This window comes from Sycon ciliatum, chromosome 4 (genome assembly GCF_964019385.1).
Source record: "Sycon ciliatum chromosome 4, ocSycCili1.1, whole genome shotgun sequence".
NCBI lineage: Eukaryota > Metazoa > Porifera > Calcarea > Leucosolenida > Sycettidae > Sycon > Sycon ciliatum.
Window position 1 is genome coordinate 29,411,689 of NC_088646.1, and position 24,836 is coordinate 29,436,524.

Below are 24,836 nucleotides of genomic sequence, written 5' to 3' on the forward strand. Positions count from 1 at the left end.
TGGAGAACTTGCTTCATGGAGCGCACGATCCGTTCGAACACGCCGCCGAAATGAGGAGAACGAGGCGGATTGAATTTCCACTCAATCCCTTGGCCTGCATACTCCGATGTGAGGTCGGCATGGTCAAGCTGGGCGACTGCCTCCCTCAGCTCTCGCTCTGTCGCAACAAAATTGCTTCCATTATCAGTAAGCAACATCTCGGGTGTGCCGCGACGCTTGCAGAATCGCGTCAGGGCCATCTTGAAGCCAGTCGTGTCGAGAGAGGTAACCAGCTCCAAGTGACACGCTCGAGATTGCAGACACGTGAACACTGCCACATACCTCTTCTCTTGTGTACGTCCTCGACCTCTCTTCACTAGAAATGGTCCGGCGAAGTCCACAGCGGTGCGGGCGAATGCCAGAAGTGGTCCTTGCGTGCGGAGGTCTGGGAGAGGACCCATCCTGGGAGTGGCTGGTTTGCGCCACACCTTCTGACATCCCACGCAGTGGTGCCGATGTGACTTCACCATTTGCTTGCCTTTCACAAGCCAGTAGTGATTGGCGAGATTGGACAGGATGTGATTCGTGCCAATGCTGTGTCGGCATCGCTCATCCTCTCTCCGAATGATCAGCTCTGTCACTCGGTGTCGAGTTGGGAGAATAATTGGCGATCGAAACTCAGATGCCAAGTGGTAAGCCGTACGCAGTCTCCCACTAACTCTTAATACGGGGTATCCACTCTGTTCGTCGATGCGCGGTTGCAACTTGAGAAGAGGGGCACTGCTTGGCAACTCCTTCCCTTTTCTCAGCGTGCTCGTCACTTCACCATAGCTCTCATCTTGCGCACACATGATCCAATAGTGCTCCGCTCTTTCAAACTCAGCTGGTGAGAGCTCGGGCACGGCAACCTCCTTGCTGTTCTTGATTGCAATCTTCACACGGGCGTCGCTGAGCGCTAGCTGTGGCAGTCGGCTCTTGCGGCGATTGTGTATGGCACGCATGCACCAAGCCGTGACCCGCACAAGACGGCTCCACGAGGAATAGTTGTTTGGACTTAGCCGCAACGGTGGTGACATCATTGCCGTCATCGTGATTTCAGGAGTCTTGAGCATTTGTGGTAGCTCCTTCGGCACAGCTATCCTGCGATCTGGCCATTCGCTCTGTTGCTGTGCCAGAAACGATGGTCCATGCCACCACCTGCTCTCCTCTGCCAGCTGTGTGACTGTCATCCCACGGGTGGGGAGATCAGCTGGATTTCTGACTCCGGGAACATGACGCCAGTTCCGTGCCATAGACTGCTGTTGGATCTCCGATATCCGGTTGCCGACTTCCAGCTTGAACTTTCGGCTGGGCGATCGAATCCAATACTGGACATTCATGGAATCGCTCCAGTAGTGGCTGTCGGCTGCTCTCACACCAAGAGCTTCGCTAACGTACGTCCCAAGACGCACACCCAGGACCGCTCCCTGCAGCTCTAGCATCGGAATGGATCGACGCTTGATCGGTGCTGGTCTTGCCTTGGCCATCACCAGGGTAACCTTCGCTGTACCATCTGGTCGCTCTGCTCGGACGTATGACGCAGCGGCGTAGGCCCGTTCTGATGCGTCGGTGAACGTGTGCACACTCAGACCCATCGACGTTGTGCTATCTTGAAAACAGCGATCAATGCGTAGCTGTGTTAGCTTAGGCATCTCCGCAAACCATTCTTGCCAAGCTACCGCCGTCTCTTCAGGCAGTGGGTCGTCCCAGCCGAGCCCCGCAAGACATAGTTCCTGGAACAACAACTTGCTCCTGATGGTGAATGGTGCTAGTTGCCCTCTGGGGTCAAACAGTGATGCCATGCGACTGAGGACGGTGCGCTTCGTGCACGCAGCGGATGTGGGTTCCTGATAGTGAAACGTGAAATAATCTTCGCTGACCATCCACGTTACGCCCAGTGCCTTTTGTGAGGGCTGTCCACACGACTCTTGTGCCGTTATGGACTTAGACGTGGCCGGCGCGCGGTGCTCCGGTGGAATTGATTCCATCACTGCTTCACTGTTGCTCAACCACTTCCGGAGATGGAAGCCGCCTTTCTTCAGGAGGTCTTGTAGCTGAGACCGAAGACGCATTGCTTTCTGGTCGTCAGGCAAGGACTTCAACATGTCGTCGACGTAGAATGCCTTGCGAACTGTGTCACTGACTGCTGGGTCGTAGTTCGCTCCGAAACGCTCGGCCGTCTCCAGCAAAGCTCTGCCTGCTAGGTATGGCGATGCACGGATGCCAAACGCCAACCTGGTGAACTCATAGGCCTTGACTCCGTCCCCGGTCTTCCAAAGAAATCGGTGATATCTGCGATCCTCAGGCTGTAGTGATACCTGAAGGAACATCTCCGACACATCAGCAATCAGTGCCACAGGGTGCATGCAGAACCGGATCAGTACTGTGACGAGGTCATTCTGCAGTCGTGGCCCAGCGTACATGTGTTCATTGATGGACGTGCCGTTGAAGCGAGCTGCAGCATCAAACACAACACGGACCTTAGTTGTAGCCTTGTCTTCGCGGACTACTGCGAAGTGCGGCAGAAACCATTGCGCACGGCCACATTGCTGGACTTGATCAGATGTCAGCTCCTGAATGTACGCCTTCTGTAGGTACTCCTCTAGCACTTTTGCATAGCGAATCTGAACGGTTGGTCTTCTCTCTAGAGACCTCAGTAGCGAACGCAGCCGATCCTCGGCCTGCACTCGGTTGCTCGTGATCTGAGGACGCGCTCCATTCTGCCAGGGAATACCGACAACGAATCGACCATCTGCGTACCCTAGCTGCTGTCGAGTCATTTCCTCAGCATGGCGTTCGTCAGGTGACAGGTAGCTCTCAGCAGACGGTTGCATGCCGACCGCTTCCAAGTCCCAGAAGTTACGGACAAGCGAGTCGAGGCCTGTCTGTGTTAGTTCCAGGGCATGATGGGTGTGCTGGACAGAGCTGTCTTGTATGGCTGAACCGAAACAGACCCATCCCAAGGGTGTGCGCCTTGCAATGGGCTCACCTGCCTTGCCAATCCGTTCTTCCTGTGCACTGTGCAGTGCTGCTGAATTTAGCCCGATTAGGATGTCGATGGCGCGTTGATTGCTTGCAGCAGGGAAATCAATGTCTGCTAGATGTGGCCACTGGTGACGCAGACGGCTCCAATCAGCAACGTGCACGTCGCTTGTGATCTTTGGCAGCACATATGCCTCAACTTCTGATATCTCCTGGCTGTCATATTGATGAAGGGACAGAGACACCACCTCTCGCTCGCCTGAGAGAACTTGACCGCCTAGCACACCAACATGCACTGGCTTGCGCTCTCCTCGCAGCCGTAGTCGGTGTGCAAGCCTCTCTGTGACAAAGCTGCATGTTGATCCAGAGTCAAGAAGGACGTTGGCTGTGGCAGTCACTGTTCCATTTGCGACCCTCACCGGTATCGTCATGAATGAGGTCAAGCCGGCCTCGTCGTCATTGGCTGGCTGGGATTCGCTGTTCACATGGTGGCTAGCCTCTTTTCGCGTTGGTGGTGATGGTGTAAAACTGCCTTGTCGTTCACGGTGCAGTAAATGATGATGCTTGCCTTGACACTCTCGGCACACCGCTGCCATGCAGTCTCGTGCCCAGTGCCCATCTCCCAGGCAGTTGACGCATAGCCGTAGGTTCCGGATCGTGTCATTTCTCTTTTGCACGGGCAGACTCTTGAATTCGCCACAATCTGCAATATGGTGTGCACCCTCGCACTTACCACAGGCATGGCTGTTGTCTGCATGCTGTCTTTGCTCTGAGGCAGCTTGCTCTTTTCTGGAGTTGCTGCGGCTGCTAGAAGCGACCAAGTTACGTTTCGGCCCAGGCTGTGACGAGTCGCTTGATCGTGGAGTCCCAGGACTGGAGATAAACGTACGCTCCCTGACTCCATATTGCCTGCTGGGCAACGGCCGATTACTCTTGTTTTGGTGCTCCTTGGGCTGCAGTGATACTGGTGGGCGGTCTCCCAGGCCAATTCGTTCCTCAACACGCATCTGCTTCTGGACGTGTGTTATTAGGAATTGCGAGAATGCCTGTATGTCACAGCTGGAATCATCATAACGATCGAAGTAGCGTGCCAGGAGCCGTCGAGGAATCTTCCGGGTTAGCGCCAGGTATAACTCTCTGCCTGGCTGCACCTGGACTGCTTCCATGTTAAGCAGGGTATTGCGGAGCCGAATGGCGAACTTTTTCAGCTGGCTGACGTCACGCTCATTGGTCAAGACTGGCCACTCCATGAGCTCTCTTTCCTGGTTGTTCAGCTCTCGGTCTTGGCCACCGTACCAGCGTTCCAACTCGGCCATGATTGCTTTATATGCGCCAGGTCCATCCAAGACATCAGCAATCAGCTCCTCTGCAGAACCATCAGCAAGGGCCTCCCTCAGATGCGCAAGCTTGTGGTTCTCCGACATCGCGTAACTGTCGTCAATCAGCCGAAGGAAACGCTGCCGCCACTTCAGGTAGCTTTTCACCTTCCCATCAAACTTGGGCAGCTCTAACGCCTTCAGGTGACTGGTAACAGCATAAGGCGAGTTCCATGGCATGAATCCAGGCGATGCCATCTGGTGTCCAGGCAGTGCCAGCTGAGGTCCAGGCAACAGTGTTTGCTTCGCTGGTTGGAACGGCACTGCTCCAGGGTTGAGTGAGAGTGTCTCAGTCATGGCACTGCACAGTGAAGCTGCTTGCTCGGCTTTGTCCTTGTTCTTTTGTCGTTTTTCCAATTTTTTCTTCTTCGGAGTCAGCAGTCTTCTCGGTGCAGCGGGGCTTGGCTGGGCCTGTCCACTTGCTTCCAGCAGCATTGGACGCACGGCGCTACCAAGCACATGGACTTGCTGCAGCTGCTGCTGCCGTGGCGGCGGCTGCTGCTGCTGCGACGGCGGCTGCTGCTGCTGCGACGGCGGCTGCTGCTGCTGCTGCTGCTGCTGCATATGTACTGGCTGGGTAGTGCAGGCAGCTCCGCCTCTGGACGCAACTCCTGCGTTGGCCAGAGCACATGTACCAACACGCCTGGAAGCAGGCCCATAGTGACTAACAGTACTACTATCAGTGTGGCTGTTATCACTTTCACCACTACTGGCGTTAGTTGTAGTTCCAGTAGTTGTAGAGTCACCAGCAGTGTCACTACTTGAGGCGCTACTGGATGACACATAGTGGTCTGACTCTTCAGACACACCGTCAACGACGTCCGGGACATTCTGCGATAGCTGAGCAGCTGCTGTTCCTGCTACCAGTGTATTCACATTTTCAACACTGGTGCGCGCGAGTGGTAACGGAGGATCAGTCGTAAACCTACTTCCGGTAACTGCACTGTCCGACTCCGCTCGTGGTGGCATACAAGATCGTAGAGTCGCACTTGCGCCGTCACGACTTCGTTGGAAGACCACGTCCCCGTCCGAAGCAATTTCTCTACGAGGCGACGGGCTAGCTCCTGCCGCCGACTCGTGCGCAGATTCTTCTTCGGAACGAGCTTGCTCCAAGGCTTGCCGTTTCTGCAGGACAGCTAACTTACCCTGCAGAACTTGTTCCTGCAGTGCAGCAATCTCTTCTGCCACTCGCACTTCGGCCTCTGCCCTTTTTCTGGCCACTCGAGCTCTCTCCAATTCTACGAGTTCAGTGCTCCCAGGACTGGCACGAGTACTCGAGCGCTCACTTCCAGAAAATCCATATCGCCTGGGTTCCTTTCCTTTCGTCGATCTGTGGCTGATACGCCGCTCCTCACTCATGGCGACGACTCTCAGCAACCACGGAAAGGCAAAAGGATCCCGTCGGAGGTGCCAGTTTATGTTACTTTTCCTCAGCGCCCAGGTCAACACACTTTCGTCAACACCGGGTTTCCGCACACAATCGAATCACAGTTCAGTTTTACTCCACTCCGGAGAACACAATTATTCAGACCCATGGAACATAGTAAAATCACAACAGCTACAAACTTTGTAGAATCTAGAGCTCAGGTCCAACACAACAAGAACCAAAACATTACCACGCGGCCAGCAACATGTGCATGCGAACAACAACTCACAGAACCAAAGGCACATGCTTCCAAAACCAATACACACTCCGGCCCGGCCGGCCCGTGTCGCATATGCCAGCGATACATGCATAAAAGGAAGTACAGTGAGAAGGAAGTAACGCAGGTCACATGAAAGCGCGTAGCATTCCCACGTGTAAGCTAACACGCACCACAAATCACGTATCACAGACACAGGGCCTAGGGCACAACTGCAACTGTCTTTGTGGTCCACTTCACAACAATAACACACACAGAAGTCTCTGCTGTGAGCACGGTGGCTCGGCAATGGCGAAGTAAAAGCCACTGCGAAGTGACAGGAATGCGGTCCAGCACAACATTTTGCGGACGCAAAAAGTTGTGGGGAAATCCCAAAATCGGTGCGATTTTGCATGAGCCCAAATGTTCAGGTTACCCACAAAGACACAAGCTTTCCAACTCTCTTTGGCCGTTGGAAAGCGTACCGTGCACTACGAGCGTACGCACACATTCAAATACAGCTGTAGACACGCACTGCATAAATCTACAAGTACTCGTACAAACTGTGCAGGTCAGCGACACCTGCAGCATCTGCTGGAACAATGGCACAAGCACAAGGGAGTACTAAGAGTAAGAAAACGTAACAGTTGTTGTTGTTGTTGTTGTTGTTGTTGTTGTTGTTGTTGTTGTTGTTGTTGGTGGTGGTGGTGGTGTTGCTGTTGCTGTTGCTGTTGCTGTTGCTGTTGCTGTTGCTGTTGCTGTTGCTGTTGTTGTTGTTGTTGTTGTTGTTGTTGTTGTTGTTGTTGTTGTTGTTGTTGTTGTTGTTGTTGTTGTTGTTGTTGTTGTTGTTGCTGTTGCTGTATACTAAGTCTTTATTTGGCTGGATGGCAGACTTTCACATCACGACACATGGCTCAAAAGGTTACACTAGCAAACAGTGCAAAGCTATCCCCACGGAGTTGTACGCAGAGCAAGGTTCTGCACAACCCCGTACCAAAGCAGGGTTGCGTACAACCTTGTAGCTACCATACACAGGGTGAAAATAGTGTGTTACGGGTCTGTCCCGTGATGTGAAGGTCTGCCGTCCATAGTATCCAGAGTATATTGTCCACAGACAGAATGCCAGGCAAGATATGGCTGCCGTACTGGGATCTCACTCTCTACTTACCAGCAGTAGAAAGTTGAGGATAATAATGAGCGGAAGGTGAATGCCTATCACCAGCCATGGCCACCTGCGTCCAGCCAGTAGCAACAGCGGAATCTCTATCATCATGCCCACTTGCCAAAGTGTCTGCACATACCGATAAGGACACGCACATACGCCAAGGCACACAGGAAAGAAGATGGCCAGTTCGAAGCTGTGACATAAAGGACTCGTCATACTCAAGATACCATTACACTTCACAGGCTGCGCTAATCAACTTCACACGATCAGCTAGGTAGCTTCACGGTGGAGAACTGGCAATATCACGGGTTTCTTACCACCATCGTCAGCAGTGCTTCCTGATGTCGGCGAATTGGTAAACTTTCAAACATCCACGTTGTCCTGAGCAGAGACCAACACGGCACAGGCAACTTGTATTAGCCCAGGGGTTAGTGGCTCAGTGCTAGTGATCCCAGTCAGGCTTGCTGTGACCAGGCTGCGTAAACATGAACGCCGGGCTGGCCTACAGTCTGACTGCAGGAGCAACCTATAATAATGAGACCCTGGTTTCAATGCGTGCACTGTGCTCACCACCCCCTCCTCACACCACCATTGCCTTCCCATTCAAAAGTCAAAGTCAGACAGGCCATTGTGCATCAGTATAAAGCACAAATGCTCCCTTTGACGCCATGCTCCCTTTGACGCCATACTCCCTTCCCATCTTCATACACTATTAACGTATCATGCTGCGCTCATCACACTACCACCAATACCACTAGTTCACTACCCTCATCACACTACCACCAATACCACTAGTTCACTACCCTCATCACACTACAGTGAAGCTTGGTTATAACGACACCCGAGATGGAACGCCAAAAAAGTCCTTATTTGCAATCTGTCACTATATCCGATCTTGGGATTTCCAACACAATATACACACCAAAACGCGGCAAAATTAATTTTCTGCACAATGGTGCTTTTTCAACTAAACACAAGGAGCGCTTCGTCCAACCCAGGAAAACTCGACTGCCTAGAGCTCTTGGCATCCATTGACGTCGCTTTCTTCACTTTGGCCACAATCTCCTCTCGGTTCTTGATGAAGCCAGCGAGAGTACCGTGCGCGACTCCATACTTTTCTTGAACGAATGTCCACTTTGCACCTTTGTCCAGCTCCTGCAGAATGGCGTACTTTTTCGCGTAGGAGAAGCGCTTTCGCTTTCCAACAGAGACAGGGCAAGACATCTCGAACTTCCAAGTCTTTGGTCCAACGACAACTGAGAAAGTGATTTCTCGGATAAAGAAGCATGGCGAATGGTGCGAAAATCCGTCGCAGAAGATACGGAACTTACGGAGGGTAAGTGCGCACTACACCTGTACACAGGACACGTATTTTACCGTCAGTAGATCTACGACATGTCGACACTCCTTCGAAGTTTCCGGGCGTGTACGAGTGTACAGTGCAGTGTAGTGTACAGTCGATGTACACTAGACTGCACTGTACGATCTTGTGCACCCGGCCCGCGGCAGCTGTGAAAGCCAGAATCGATCGTACATCGTACTTCGCAGTCGTGAGAATGTCGTTATTTTGACCCATTTTCACACTACGGTGCATGACAATTTGGTCGTTATTCTCGATTTGTCGTTATTCGAGTTGTCGTTGCAACCGATCTTTTTTGTACACAAATCAATACAAAATTGCTGCTGCCATGGATTTTTTGTCGTTGTAGCTGATCTGTCGTTATAACCAAGCTTCACCGTACCACCAATACCACTAGTTCACTACCCTCATCACACTACCACCAATACCACTAGGTCACTACCCTCATCGATCAGAAGCTGTGTGCGCTACTGGACAGTGCGCTATGAGCCGGCAGCTGTGAATTCTCCGAAAGATGACAGTACCCCGTGACAGGTACACTACACTGCATGTGGTACTTACCTGATGTTCATGCCGCCGATGGCAAAGCCGGACACAAACCTGAAGATCAGCAGCAGTGTACTGGTGTAGGTGAACAGGACTAGCGAGGAGACCACAACCAGTAGTGTTGTCGCTGCCACCAGGGACTGAACAATCAAGAAAACAACCCCACAGATGCATCCGTAAACCATGAATCCTTCGTATGCAGTAATGATAGATTAATAGTTTCTATTTGTTTTCTACATTGGACTACATGTATGTGTACCTCAAAATTGAACTGTACTCTGTAGATTGGCACAAGTATGATGCCCGCAGTACACTGAACCATGCAGTTGCACAGTATTAGCACTATAGAAATCCACACCATGATCCGACAGAAGACCAGCATGGCTAGTGCCAGTCAAGCAGCTTTGTGATAATTATAGCTAAAACAGTTTTGTTTTTTCACGGCTGAGCGTAGCAAAAGAGTGCAAAAAATGTATTTTTCACTCGCAAATATTTTCATGCGTTTGCTCTTGTTCTGCGCAACTCCGTTGAACCTGCCATCGTGGTCTTTGTTTTTCCTCGTGGCAGTTGAAGTTGCCCGCCCACCCACCCTGGTTTCAAGGGGGTCTTCCGCGGTTCTTCTTGATATTATACCAATGTGTGTGGCTTATGATTATGAAATACACTGGTTATTACATACCATTTCTTGCTGTCTCTATTCTTGGGTCCGACTGGCAGCGGGGCAGGAATTAATGAAATAGAAAGGTGTTTTGGCTGAAAGGCGTGTTTTCCTCTAGCCCGGTTGAGCGGTCGCGGCTAGGAATGTAGGGAGTCATTGTTTTCAGGCGCTCCCCTGCTGCCCAGTCACCCAGGCTCACCACTGGCCATGCTATTTCACTTGATTTCACGGCCTTTTCTCCCGCTTGCTGGCGGTTCTTTGATGGATTTAGATGTTTTTCGGCTATTTATCTATTATGTGGCTGCGAGTGTGGTTTTTTGCTTCTACTCATTTCTGGAAAACCACTACGGTGGTAAGTGTGATTGCTCTGGTAGACCACTACCCCATCTACTGAACAGTTGCTTTGTGAGTGAAAAACAAGCGTTTCTGTAGGTGACAGTTCCTTGAAGTGAACACATCCGCATCACAGGCACAATGAGAGACAGCTCCTGTTTGTTACGTAAGCAGTCTTGTGTTGCCCGCTACCAACGGCATGAGGCAAGGAACCTAAATATCATGTGAGTCATGATTACAGTGTACGATCATCGATAGAAAATACTAGGGGAGGACACGCATGGAAGCGTGGTACAAGCGATTAGAAGAGGTTGATTGCTAGCACAGTCATGTACTTACAGGTAATACACAGTCATGTACTTACAGGTAATACACAGTCATGTACTTACAGGTAATACACAGTCATGTACTTACAGGTAATACACAGTCATGTACTTACAGGTAATACACAGTCATGTACTTACAGGTAATACACTGATTCAAGTTGAAGTACAGTGAAACTACAGTGTAACGTGAGTCCAAGGGCAGAGGACAAATCTGTATATCTGTATATCCCATTATATGTCATAGCCAATGTACTTTCTATTGAAGTTCCACTGTATATCAACAGATGTACATAGAGAGTACAGTTTGACTGATACCTAATTTTGCTCTCTCAGTGACCTTACAGCCCAACGCCAATCATACCCTGCACTCACTATTCGCATTCCTCGCTTCTTTGCCATGGCAATCAGAACCCGTCGGGTATAGAAGAGCGCATGCTCCAGTGGTTCATTCTATATTACTCCACAAAACTATGAAAACCTGTCCTCTGAGAGTGCCTTCGGACTGTTTGACCCGAGCAGCTAACATTGGCAAGATACTTCTCCCCGCCGGCCACTGACCAAGCAATGCTTTAAAAGAGCACACCACAATCAATACTCTTACCAGCTTTCTTCCGGCGACGTCAGAGATAAAGCCAAATGCAAGCGACCCACAGAACAGACCTGCCAGGTATATCTGCAGGAAATTGAGAAAGGCAGACTGACACGTCATGCATAGCTCTGTGCTGTTATTTCGCATTGTCATTCTTGATCTTGTGCTCCTTGACACAACTGGTAGCTCATTTGATTTTCCAAAAAATATCCTTAACCTTTTGTTCTGTCCTATTTACATGCATTCACTGTTTCGTCACGTCTTCATGGAGCAGCCTATGTGAAGGATAGCCAAGGTTGCGTGGCGATGCCAACACGGAAAGGCTTATACTGTCAGACCTCGACTAACCGCACACACGCTACTGGGTCACTGAGGGTGTCACGTCGACTTGATTCTACCAATGTCACAGAGGCACGGAAACGCTAGCTACTTGCGGACTACTTCAAAATGGCTCCAGGACAGTCAATCGCAGGTTCAATTGTAACCAGACAACTTACCACAGAGACTAAAGTCTGCTCGACTAGAGAGAGATTGAAGTTACAGCCAGCATACATCGGTACAAACGTGAAGAACGTGGTGTCCATTCCGTGCACCAGCTGTATTCAACACACAATTCGTAGGAAGAACAGGATGCAACTGGGCCATACCGCATACACATGTACACTCCTATCTCTATTATCCAGACCTCGACACTTCTATCTCTATTATCCGGGAGGTATTCACAGTCTTAAAATACACTCTGACCACTGCCCTCACACCTGCATGCCCGTAATACCATGCATAACACCTGCATGCCGGTAATACAATGCATTATTTTAAATGTACAACTAGTGGCACTCTGACGGCCGATATTTTGCATTGCATGTAGTTGATTGGTGACCATACGGTGATAGCTGGCATTTTTTTACAGTACGTTGCAAACTAAGCTACCCAACCCCTATGGCACACGCATTGGGCGCTGAGTAGGAGAGTATCCAGATGAGTAGGAGAGTATCCAGATGAGTAGGAGAGTATCCAGATGAGTAGGAGAGTATCCAGATGAGTAGGAGAGTATCCAGTTGAGTAGGAGAGTATCCAGATGAGTAGGAGAGTATCCAGATGAGTAGGAGAGTATCCAGATGAGTAGGAGAGTATCCAGATGAGTAGGAGAGTATCCAGATGAGTAGGAGAGTATCCAGATGAGTAGAAAGTATCCAGATGAGTAGGAGAGTATCCAGATGAGTAGGAGAGTATCCAGATGAGTAGGAGAGTATCCAGATGAGTAGGAGAGTATCCAGATGAGTAGGAGAGTATCCAGATGAGTAGGAGAGTATCCAGATGAGTAGGAGAGTATCCAGATGAGTAGGAGAGTATCCAGATGAGTAGGAGATTATCCAGATGAGTAGGAGAGTATCCAGATGAGTAGGAGAGTATCCAGATGAGTAGGAGAGTATCCAGATGAGTAGGAGAGTATCCAGATGAGTAGGAGAGTATCCAGATGAGTAGGAGAGTATCCAGATGAGTAGGAGAGTATCCAGATGAGTAGGAGAGTATCCAGATGAGTAGGAGAGTATCCAGATGAGTAGGAGAGTATCCAGATGAGTAGGAGAGTATCCAGATGAGTAGGAGAGTATCCAGATGAGTAGGAGAGTATCCAGATGAGTAGGAGAGTATCCAGATGAGTAGGAGAGTATCCAGATGAGTAGGAGAGTATCCAGATGAGTAGGAGAGTATCCAGATGAGTAGGAGAGTATCCAGATGAGTAGGAGAGTGTCCAGATGAGTAGGAGAGTATCCAGATGAGTAGGAGAGTATCCAGATGAGTAGGAGAGTATCCAGATGAGTAGGAGAGTATCCAGATGAGTAGGAGAGTATCCAGATGATGGGGTCAATGAGACAATCTATGATAATCTACAATGCACAGCTGACCGTCATCCCTCCATTGGGAACCACTTGAAGAAAGGAATATCATAATGTTTTTTCAGAACTTTGAAGCTCCGCTGTAGCCTTGTCATCTTGTCACTACACCTCCAAGTCGCAACGCACGAAGTCCTTGGCTACGCCACGTACCACAATAATATTATTGTCTCCAACTTTTCACCCAGGGGAGCTTATTCTAGTTGGAGGTGTAGTGAAAAGGATATTGTAATACATGAATTTACTCTAAAAAGAAGTGACATTATTCTCCTTTTTAGTCGATATCATGTAATTAGGCAAATTTGCCTGTTTGTTCTTCGACTCTAAATAAACAAACAACAACAAAGTGTTCAAGCAAAGGACTGACTCACCGCTGTAGCACCGAGGAGGAGGAGCAGCTCATATTGGTGAGCACATACACCGATATATTCGATGACATCCCCAGCCGTATAGTAGCCATCTACAAAGAGAAACAAGCATGAACATTGCCATACAAAAACTTGGGTTCATTGACGCAGTGTTCTCTTCACTACCACTAGTAGTGTGCATGGCTAGTGGTAGAGTACTTGACCGCACACAACACCTTGGAGTCATGAGAACTGCGTGACTGCCTGGATAGCACCCAGTGGCCGCGTGACTGCATCACGGCCACCCACCGTGTGCAATTTCGAGTGTGCATTTGCATTGTGTGTGTGTGTGGCATGGCCACGAACACACACCTGGGCGTGCTGCTGGGTTCGCCGGGCGGATTTTCACCATTCACAGCAGTGCGGTCTCTGCAGACCCGGCAAGTCTGTACCGTAATTCCGCGCATATAAGCCCATGGGCTTATATGTGAAATAATGTAGTTTGGGGATAAAATATCCAGTAAAACATGTTCGTTTTTAGCCCATGGGCCAATATTCGAATTTTGACGGTTCCCGAAAAAGTACAAGTCCGTGGCCATAGTGGGTGTACCATACTCTACTGGTAAACTGCACTGACCTGCTGTACCATGGTACTGAGGAAGAGTCCATATTGTGAAAAATTCTACTTGATACGCGAGTTTCATTTGTGTCTGTTTATTAGCCCATGGGCTTATAAACGAAGGTGGGCTTATATCCGGATATAGGCCCGTGGGCTTATATGCGCGGACTTACGGTATACGACGATGCCACTGAGTGGGCTTTCTGTTGGTTATGCTGTAGCCTCTGCAAAGACAACGCTTACAGTGGAACGCTAATCTCCAGCACGGAGTCGCAGCGCACAGCGGGACGACACGGGCAACTGCAACGCTAAATCATGTGCCGGGTTTCGACCAAGGGCTGCCTTTTACAGTCACCCCTGGGGCAGGACCGATTTATACACGCTCGAATATATGCACATGCGGCATCACTTGTCCGGGCCATGTTTTATATGCACATGCGGCATCACTTGTCCGGGCCATGTTTTATATGCACATGCGGCATCACTTGTCCGGGCCATGTTTTATATGCACATGCGGCATCACTTGTCCGGGCCATGTTTTATATGCACATGCGGCATCACTTGTCCGGGCCATGTTTTATATGCACATGCGGCATCACTTGTCCGGGCCATGTTTGGGTCAGCATGTACAGGTTGTGACTACCATCATGAGTTGCATAAAGCACGGATCACACATAGGACTTCCAAGTCCAGGGTCGAACCGCACATCGATCTGGCTACTAGGATCTTGCGGCACCGTCGTCATATATCGTGCTCCCTGACATCCAACTACCTCACCTCCACGGACTATCAGGGAAACCAGGTTAGGACGGTGTGCTTATGCACACATACAACTACATGTACACAAGACTACCAAACAATAAGAGGACGGGAAAAGTGTAACTCTGAGTTTCACGCACTAAGCGATCATCAGAAAACAGTAACAAGACTACCATGGATATCATGATTGACAACCTGTTGTCTTCCGATCCGCTGCTTAAAGGGGAAGTTAAGGCTAAAATCAAAATTTCACCAGTTGTAGTCTTCGGGGTGCTGAGTCAAATGGTCGTGGTTCGAGGAAGCTGAGACGCTCCCTTCCTACTTTAATCCCAATCGAACTCGCGCACTTCCAACGAAACTGGGTGACTGCGCCCTACTAGATGGGGATTAGTATTCAAAATGTCACTAAAAGCGCCATTTCGTTCTTATAAAAGCACGGATGACCGCAATTGGCCCATATGTTGTAGTCTTTTGGACGCTGAGTCGACTGGTTTTGGTCCGAGAAAGCTGCGATGCAGCGTTCCTCCTTTATTCCCAATCGAACATGGTTGAACAAGCGGTCACGTGCTCCTGGGTGCCCAAATCACCGGGTCACCGCGCCAGCAGGCGACAACTTTCACACCAAGGTTCAACTCGAGTTACAGGACTGCACCCAAAAAAGGTCAAACAGGCTAGTAAGTTGTACCCTGCAGGCACCGTGACCAGGTGACTGGTGTACGCTCCTATTTTTTTTTTCAAGCCATAACCTAGGATTCGAACCCGCACTATCACCCTGCATGCATTCCTCTGATACAATTCGCATACATACTCATTCTTCCAAGTAACAGTTGCTTCACGTTTATATAATGATCTTGCATTGGAAAGCCCTATTTGAATATTGTGGCCAGCTGTCTTTGATGGTGCGGTACGGGATAGTGCCAGGCATGCCGACGGCACAAACACACACATACGGAATTAAAGCTGTGTGGACCCAGGCTAGCGCCAGACGTTACTGAAGTAACGTCTTGTGCATAGCTACGGGAATAATACGGTATTCTATTCATGCACTTGGACGCGGCACCACTAGTCACGAACGCGTATATAGCAACTTCCGTGATATAGAGAACCATTGTCCATGTCCCTCAGGCGCGTAGCACAGGTGGGGGGGGGGGGGGGGGCTCCTAAATATCTGGACCTACATGTAGCCTTGTAGGTTTTGCATGCACGTACTGGCCATGATGACAAGCACCAGCCATCCTACCTAGCCTACGAGTATGATAATGCAGCTAGCTAGCGAACTACAGCCATGCCCCCTCCCCCCTAAGGCTGTGTTTACATGAGAAATTTCAACCCGGGTTGAAAGTCTGTACGATAGACAAAATAGGTGAGCGTTTACATGATTATGAAGACAGTTGACCCGGGTCAAATACTGATATGCCGCCAAAAGTCCACTTCTAGAGTCCTGTATGCCACAGTATGGTAATAATAATAATAATAATATCTTTATTAGGATGACCCAGAGGCTTGTCGCCTATCAAGGGGTTCACCGCTTTGAAGGATGTACATGTACACGTATGAGCTAAAGTGAAAGTAGTGAAAAGTTGTGCAGCGTGAATGCGTTGGGGAGCACACGGGGGGGGGGGGGGGGGGGTTATGTACATGGCGTAGGCATACCGGAGAGCGAAGCACTATGTTTGCAAGTGAGTTTGCGAAGCTCATTCTTGAAAACAATAATGGATGGTTCTGCAGTCAGTCTTGGTGGGAGGCAGTTCCATAAGAGGGAGGTTTGGAAGAGAAACAACGATTTTGATGTGGTCTTTGCTTTAGGGAGAATAATTTTGTTAGGTGGTCACGTGAATCCTTTCACGCGAAATTATTTGCATGTACCTGTCCCCGGGGAAAATTGCGGAAAAAAATCGCAAAAAACGCGGGGAAAAACGCGCCATAATATGGCATAATTTGCGGTGAATTTGCGGTAAATATGCGGTGAATAATATTGATGTGCGCAATTTTCAGTGAGTATGTAGTGAAATCAATCAGTTACAACTCTCTGGTGTAAGCACTCGTCATATTTGAGTAAAAAGCCGCCACGATGAGACGTTGCTGACCGTACAGTGCACTGTGTACATGTGTGTACGTGTAGTGTAACAAAAAAGTTCAAAAAACGCGGGGAAAATTGCGGAAAACGCGGTCTTTTAAAAAATCGCAAAAAACGCGGAAAAAAACGCGGCCGCGGAATTGCAATTTTCCCCAGGGACAGATGTACAGTGCTGTTCAAACCTGGCGTGAGACACACACGGAAGTACAACTTCTTCGACCCGGGTCAAGCGCAATGCGTCATCACGCCATTCATTTTGTGTACATGGCGGGTTGAAAGCCCCATGCAAACACAGCCTAAAAAGTAATGGGGGCCCAGCAACGCCTCTGCCCCTGGTTGTACCCATACAAAATGAACCGTATCGTGTAGCAGGGTTCTAGCCAGGTCAAAATAGTAGGGGGGGGGGGGGGGGGAGGCAGGGAAAACAGTTACCCCATAACCAATTTATTTTCCTTTTCAAGTGTAACTGTCTTGCAATGCGAAATGCAACGTACGGTGCAAACACCTGACATCACCCCAGACAAAATTTAATGTGCCTTTATGAACCCTTTATAGTACTGACTATCGACTGCATTTTCGTTGAATGGCATGAAAAAACACAAACATCGCAAAATGAGTAGGTGGGGGGGGGGGGGGGCACTTTTTCACAGGGGAGATGCCTTGGGCCGTATCATTGGTAAACCAAAAAGTTCAAAAAAAAAGACAGTAAGTTTGGACATGAACAATACCACGTGTACATATACATGAAAAAACAAGATTAGTTCATGTTGATCAATTCGTAGTTGGTGAAGAGGCAGCAATAATACACGAACACACAGACACACGACCAGTGCATGCAGTCACATGTATTGTACTATTCATGATACTAGTACAAAAGTTTTCTAGTACTCATTATAATACCACACATGCACAGCACACTGTTACTACCTACGGCTAAATCGATGGAGACCTTTGAATAATAGTCTGCAACCCAACTCTGAGACATTTAGAAATTGACACGGACACAGATGCGGGACTCACTAAGGGAGCAAGGCCGAAGGAGCTGCATGCTGAGGCTGCGTGGCCTACGCCTATGGCCTAGCCAAGACAGCACCTAGAGTAGAGGTGAAGATGGCTCCGCATCGCCAGCTATATCTCCTATTTCCTTTCACATGGTTCCGTCAAGTGTTCCGCGAACCTGGGGAGAATTATTCCTCTTCCTTGATCATTTGTTGAATTCGAGAAATGTCTTGAGCGAGATTCTCGAACTGCTCCACACTCAAAGATATTCCTTTCTTAGTCGGCACGAAATTATCCCGTTCTCCCTCGGCCTTAGTGAATTTCCTGATGTCGATGTAGACTTGGTTGTTTCGGTCGAATTTCTCTACTTGCACTTTCAGGCACTGATCTACGCCACGATGAAGCTCCATAATGGAGGCACAGCGTAGCTGGATTCCAGCAGGGCGCAGAGCGCGAGCACACCTCAGAGCAAGACTCATGGCTGTTTTCAGAAAGCTTGAGAGGAAATGATAAAACAACAGAGCTAGAGAACTGCTTTTAGTCTTGCTTTGTGTGAAGAGAAAACACGAGAGTACGAGTGGCGCCATCGCCGGCGTGCATGGCCTGCCTGACTTTCCCGCCAAAAACATGATCACGTGGCCATACTAGGATCGCAACATAATCATTCCGCATTCATAACTACAGTAGATATTGGTTATAACGTGCCCTTCTGATTTTTCACATTTTATCACTATAACCGGTATACAGGCGATTTTCAACTGCGCTCGTCATACATACACATTATACACGTGTGGGTACTCGATCGCGCTAATGTAGCATACTGATACATGATGCATGCAAGGCCGGAGGAAGGAGTTCGGGAGTGGTCCGGCCAACCTTTGAGGGGGGTGTGGGGGACCTCCCCCGGGAGAAATATTTAAAATTTACGTGAAATAGAGCGAATTTGGGCATCTCTAAGCCGGACTAAGGCTCCAGAAAATGCAGAAAATTATAGTAAAAGAACACAAACACAACTTTTTTATCCATATCAGCCATACAGTGCCGGTCACCGACTGTCTTTGTTTTGCGGCACGCTAAGTTATACTCCCTCGAATCTCGTCTCAACTTGAGGCTTTTTATTTTTGTTTTCCGCTGTATTCATCAGCTTACAAGTCCTCTTCTTTCCTCAATGTTCACCCTCCAGTCGGCTGCTACTTGCACCGAGAGGCGCACTAGAGGGCAATCATTCTCTTCACTTTCTTTGCCCGCTGCTACCACTAGATATGGCATGTTCTCCATTTCTTTCCTTGGCGCTGATAGGTGGAATTCTCTGCCTGTCTCGTGTCGTCAGGTTGAGCATCTATCCGTTTTTGTTTCGCTCTGTAAAGAGCACTTAGGGTTCCCTGTAACAAGACGGCAACGTCTGTAGGGCCTTCCCTATCAAAATAATAAATTCTACTACTACTACTACTACTACTCACGGAGTCCTGAGTCATGAGCTACTTCGAAGCACATCACACGTCAGCAGTACAGTCGAGTCATGTACCTCTGGATTTTTTTACACCGGTTTTGCACGAATCACATGGACCATCCAGCTGGGAAAGTGGTCCGGCCATGGCCGGACCAGCCTGACCGGTTCCGCCGGCCCTGGCATGCTGCTGCACCTTCCCCAGTCTAGAGTGAAGAACTTCTTGGCCCAAAGGCATCATCCAGGAAGCATCAGACCAGAATACACTATGGAAACACACATGTGGCTCCGAGTCGAGACATCAATATCTCACACTCGTGTGTTGCTATCACTATAGACGATAATTTTTCTGCACAAAGAGGTGATTGGAATGGTGATTCTGTATCCTTATAGCCGATTTATCGCTATATCCGATATATTGGTTATAATGATAATTTGACTGGCTTTTTCTGGTTTTGCTTTTGATATCTTCATTTTGTATCAATATAGCCGGTTTATCACTATGTCCGATGACTTTATAACCGATATCCACTGTACTACTGTACTAGTAATTACTTTTTTGTGCCCAAGCGTTCGTTTTTAGCTATGTACTCATAATAATAATGTAGGCCAGTGCAGGCCTGCACTGCAGGGTGTGTTTGGTTGGCTCGTACGATCTAGAACAGAATCGAACACTGAGCTGGTGCACATGGAGCAGCCTCATGTCAACCAATTAATTGAACTAAATGGTACTCCAGAAACAGAGCACATTTTGTGAAAAATGTACCAAACTTGGTGCATTCTTCAAAATGTGTCACATGATCACCATGGTCACTTTCAGTGTACAGTACAACGCGTCCAACCCAAAAGCGTATGCACATGATCATTTGGGACCAAAACCGATGTTCCCGCCAGAAACTGCTCCGTCTGCTCCGGCCCGGAGGCCAGAGCAAGCAGAACATGTTCTGGCCGACCCAGAACAGGTGCAGTCCCAACCAAACGCGCTGTTCTGGTGAATCCTGTTCTAGGTCGTACCAACCAAATGCACCCTTTAGTATGTATCTGGTACAGTAGAGTCATTCTACCAAGAGTACATTATTTTTAGTGGTGTGAACATGTAGTCGGGCACCCGCCGGTCTACCCGTGATCGTGAGGACCTCGGGTAGACGGGTACAGAATAGTACCAAGACTAGTATATTACCCCGGGGTTATACACTCTTGATGATCTGTCCCCGGGGAAAATCGCGGGAAAAAATCCCAGAATTTGCGGGTAAATGATACGTTACTATTAAATTTTATTCGTGAAGACTTGGGAACGGAAACAAAACATGTCATGAGAAAGAACAACAGGAAAAAGAAGCACACTCAACTAATCCGTGTGTGTGCGTGCATGCAGTACAGCTATGACGTAATGAATATAGATACACATCACGCCCCTTCGAGATGTTGCGAAACCTGTGACAGCAACATCTATCATAAATAAACCAAAAGGAAGAATGAAAACAACAAAGCAGAGACAGCAAAAATTGACATTAGTGATCAAGAGTGTCAATCATAGGACTGTCCATGATGCGAACCAATGTTTAAACGCTGGGGTGGCTTGCGCTGACGTGCGCTGCGGCGGGACGGCGGCGGCGGGGAAGAGGCGTCAGCAGCAGCCGGTTGGACAACAAGCGGTGCAGGCACAAGTGGGCGATACGGACGCAGGAATCTGCGGTTCCGCCAATAAATGCGACCACTCGGCAACTTCACTAGGTAGTCCCGATGATTACCGACAGCAACAATGACCCCACGAATAGACCACTGCTTGGTGCGCGGATGCTGAACATCCACGTGGGTGCCGAGGCGGAGCTGCGGCAACGAGCGACGAGTTGACGACTTGTCTGTGACGGCATCGTCGGATGGCATGACAGTCTCATCACGTGTCGTCGCTTTGGAGAGCCAGGATGAATCAAACTCCTTCCAATGTGCAATGACGAATGACTGGAGAGAGCGGCCATATAGGAGCTCAGCGGGGCTCTGACCAGAGGAGCCAGGTGTGTTTCGCCATTCCAGTAGCCCTCGGCGGAAGTCATCTGTGTCAAGATTGCCATTTACGGTTGTCTTGGTGATGAGACACTTCATGGCTTTGACAGCAGCTTCGGCGTGCCCATTACTCTGCGGGTAGTGGGGAGAGGACATGACATGGTTTACCTGCCAGCGCTTACAAAACTCAGCAAACTTATGCGAGGAGAACTGGGGACCACCATCTGTACACAGCACAGCAGGAACACCAACATCAGAGAACCAGCGACGGAATGCTAGTATCACGTCATGCGAAGAGGTGGTGCGGCCAGTACGCGCGACACAGGGCCAACCGGTCAAACGATCTGCATACACAAGAAAGTCGTGACCTTGACAAGTGAACAAATCGGCAGATGCACATTCAAACGGTAGTGTCGGGGTGCGGTCGTTCAGCAGGGGCTCAGCTGGCTGGGACGACTGGTGTTCGCGGCAAGCAGGACAAGAACGAACGAGTGTATCAATGTCCTTGGTGATACCGGACCAGTATACAAGCTGACGCGCACGAGACTTAGTACGCACTAGGCCTTGGTGTGAAGCGTGGAGGTTGTGCAATACCTGAGCACGCAATGATTCAGGAACAACAATGCGGTTGCCCTTCAACACAATGCCATGGTCGACGGAGAGATGCTCATGTCCATTCCAGTACGCACGTAACGGAGCAGGCAACTTCTGCTGGCGATCAGGGAATCCAGTCAAGATACACTCAATCAATGACTGGTATGTGGCATCTGCAGCTGCAGCTTCCCGCAGCTCTGCAACCTTGAGATTCGCATTCGGCTCAGTGTCCGAGTGCACCATGCAGATCTGAATGCTGCGGCAATGAAGCGACAGGGCTTCACCAAGCTCATCAGTGGTGGAAGGAATGCCAACAGGATTCCGGGACAGCGCATCGGCGAAGGCATTTTCAGAACCTTTTCGCCAAGATGCCTGCAGCTGATAGGCTTGGAGCTTGAGGCGTAATCGTAGAAGACGCGGGTTCTCGATCTGATCCAACGAATATGAGTTGATGATCGGAATCAGGGGCTTGTGGTCGGTGACGACTTCAAATGGCGCACCAGACAGGTAGATGCGGCATTTGCGCACGGCCCATACTACAGCGAGCATTTCCAACTCGATGACAGCATAACGTGTTTCAGCATCAGACAGGTAGCGGGATCCACACTGAATAATACGCCACTGATCATTCTGCTTTTGCCAAAGCACGAATCCGAGACCTCTTAGAGCGGATGCATCGGTTTCAAGCCGGAGGTCTTGACCAACTTGATAGAATGCGAGAACCGGAGGAGAAAAGAGAGCTTCCTGTGTCCGTTCAAACGCTGCAGTGTGGCTAGCGTCCCACATGAACTCACGGGAGGTCTTGAGCAGGCCACGCAGAGGATTGGTCAACTCGGCTAGATGTGGAGTGAACTCACCACATTGGTTCACTAGACCGAGGAACGAACGGAGATCGGTTCTGTTGGCGGGTACTGGAAACTGGCGAATACCGGACGTCTTATCATCGTCGACGACGCAGCCATCAGGCGTGACGTTGTAGCCGCAGAAATGGATACGTTGCGTACCGAACACAAACTTGGCGGGGCTGAACGTGATACCATGCTCCCTGGCGCAGAGCAGAATCTCGCGCACGTGGCTGACATGCGACAGAAAGTCGTCGTCGTACGCTAGGCAATCATCGACTACCTTGCCGAGACGCGGGATGGCAGAGAACGCAGCATCAGTGCGCCGGTTGAACTCATCCCCAGCAGATATTAGACCCTGCGGGTTCCGTAGATAACGATATCTGCCGTACGGGGTGATAAACGTGGTGAATTCCTAAGCAGTGTCACTGAGAGGAATCTGCCAGTAGCCGTGCCTTGCATCGAGCTTCGTAAAGAACTTAGCAGAGCCAACTCCAGAGACAACGTCACGTGCCGTATGTACGGGATGCGCGGGACGACGGACTTGGTCGTTCAGCCGCTTGAAGTCAACTGTGAGGCGCTTCTCAGTGCTGCCCTTCTTGTCTACTATGACAATCGGATGGCACCATTCACTGGGCTCCGTCACTGGTTCAATAATCCCGTCGCTGACCATGCCGTCGAGCTGAGTCTTGATCTGGTCACGGAACGCATACGGTATTGGTCGAGCAGTGTACACACAGGAAGGCTTAGAATCATGCTGTAGCTCAATTTCCATTGGCGGACCTTCCATTGACTTCAGACCGGAATCCGAGAAAACGTCAGCGAACTCTTGCAGGAGCTGCTCACGTGTCCGCGCTAACTCAGCATCACTAGGATGAGCGCATGACGAAACAGCTGCACAGCTCTTGGGTGAAGAGGCACCCTCGTGTTCAGCGGTGAATTGGACTGGCCAATCAGGTGGGAGAAACTTCAGCGCACGCAATGAGGTATGAGAGAGCAGGGCATCATGTAGACCCTTGTACACATGGATGACGGTTTCATGCTGCGTCTCACCGACTCGTAGAGTCGCACGTATTTTGCCCAGGTTGCGTAGCGGCTCACCGGTCACAGCCTGCACACAGTCGTGGTCGTCATCTAAGTTCTCGACGAACCCACCGATCTGCGTGAGGTGCTCCTCGCCAAATGGCATCAACGTCACTGCCTGTGTCTGGTGTCCAGGACAGTTGGGATGGCTGATCCTCTGTTTGCAGCATGGTCGAAACAGGTACTGTGCGACGGTCCACGCGAGACGCACGCTGTAGCTTCAGCTGTCCAAGCTTGGCAGCAGAGCTAGTCTTCGGCTGTTTCTGGCTCTTGCACATTCGCTGAAAATGCCCAATGCCATGACAGGAGTTGCACTTCTTGCCCTTGGCAGGACATACAGATTTCGTGTGGTCAGAACGACCACAATTTGGACAAGTGGACTTGGCCGCACTTGATGCCTCACTTGGCTTAGAGTCAGCTGGCTTGTGACGCTTCTGCTGCTTGTACGCCGACTGCTTGGCAGCACTTGCCTGGAGGCCAGGACTGGGCATGTGTGCCTTGGTGTGGTATGCTGCTTCCTCCGTCCGACAGAGGGTGACAGCCTGGTCGAGCGTGAGACCATGAGTTGCGAGCAACTTGTGTCGCGTCTCATCGTTCCGCACACCAATTACGACGCGGTCGCGCAGAGATTCCTCCTTGAGGGTACGGCCGAGGCCTTTGCACTGCGCACAGCAGCGAGCATCACACGTTCTACATAGGCTGTGTGACAAGAAGTCGCATGCACTTTGTAGTTCACACAGGGCTGTGTAAAACGCATCAAATGATTCTCCAGCTTGCTGGACACGCTGGTAAAACTCTATGCGGTCCAACAGTGGATTACGTTGCCGTCTGATATACGCCTGAATGCGCTCCAGCATCAGGTCGACGTCAGCTGAAGCTGGTATGCAAATAATATCCTCTCGGATAAAACGTCGCAGCTCCTCATCGAAACACTGACGGAGTGTTGCCACTCTGGCCTCACGAGCCTGGCTGGCCAAATGCTGGCAAACACTAAAATCTCTCCAGCTTTCAACGAAGGAGTGAAAATCAGCCAGCGTCGCAGACGACAATAAGTGTGGGCGTGGGCAGGAAACACTGTTCACTGGCCGTGGTGCTGAGGTCTGCGAGGTGGACTGAGCTGGTGCTGAGGGCTGCGGAGTGAACTGAGGCTGCGATGGTGATATCGACCTGCTCTGAACATTCTTGAACAGATCTT

The 24,836-nt window shown here is 49.8% G+C and overlaps 1 protein-coding gene across 1 annotated transcript in view; it reads right to left on the reverse strand.

Moving 5' to 3' along the window:
- The window catches only part of LOC135813687 (uncharacterized), a 41,309-nt gene that overhangs the window by 3,940 nt on the left and 12,533 nt on the right, over nt 1-24,836 (reverse strand). Inside the window, exons 3-8 of the mRNA XM_065326730.1 lie at nt 13,242-13,330; nt 11,473-11,571; nt 10,988-11,059; nt 9,085-9,209; nt 7,481-7,544; nt 7,167-7,289 (exon numbers count right to left, since the gene is read on the reverse strand). Of these exons, the coding sequence (XP_065182802.1) occupies nt 7,167-7,289; nt 7,481-7,544; nt 9,085-9,209; nt 10,988-11,059; nt 11,473-11,571; nt 13,242-13,330 (572 nt within the window). The remainder of the gene's footprint in view (nt 1-7,166; nt 7,290-7,480; nt 7,545-9,084; nt 9,210-10,987; nt 11,060-11,472; nt 11,572-13,241; nt 13,331-24,836) is intronic.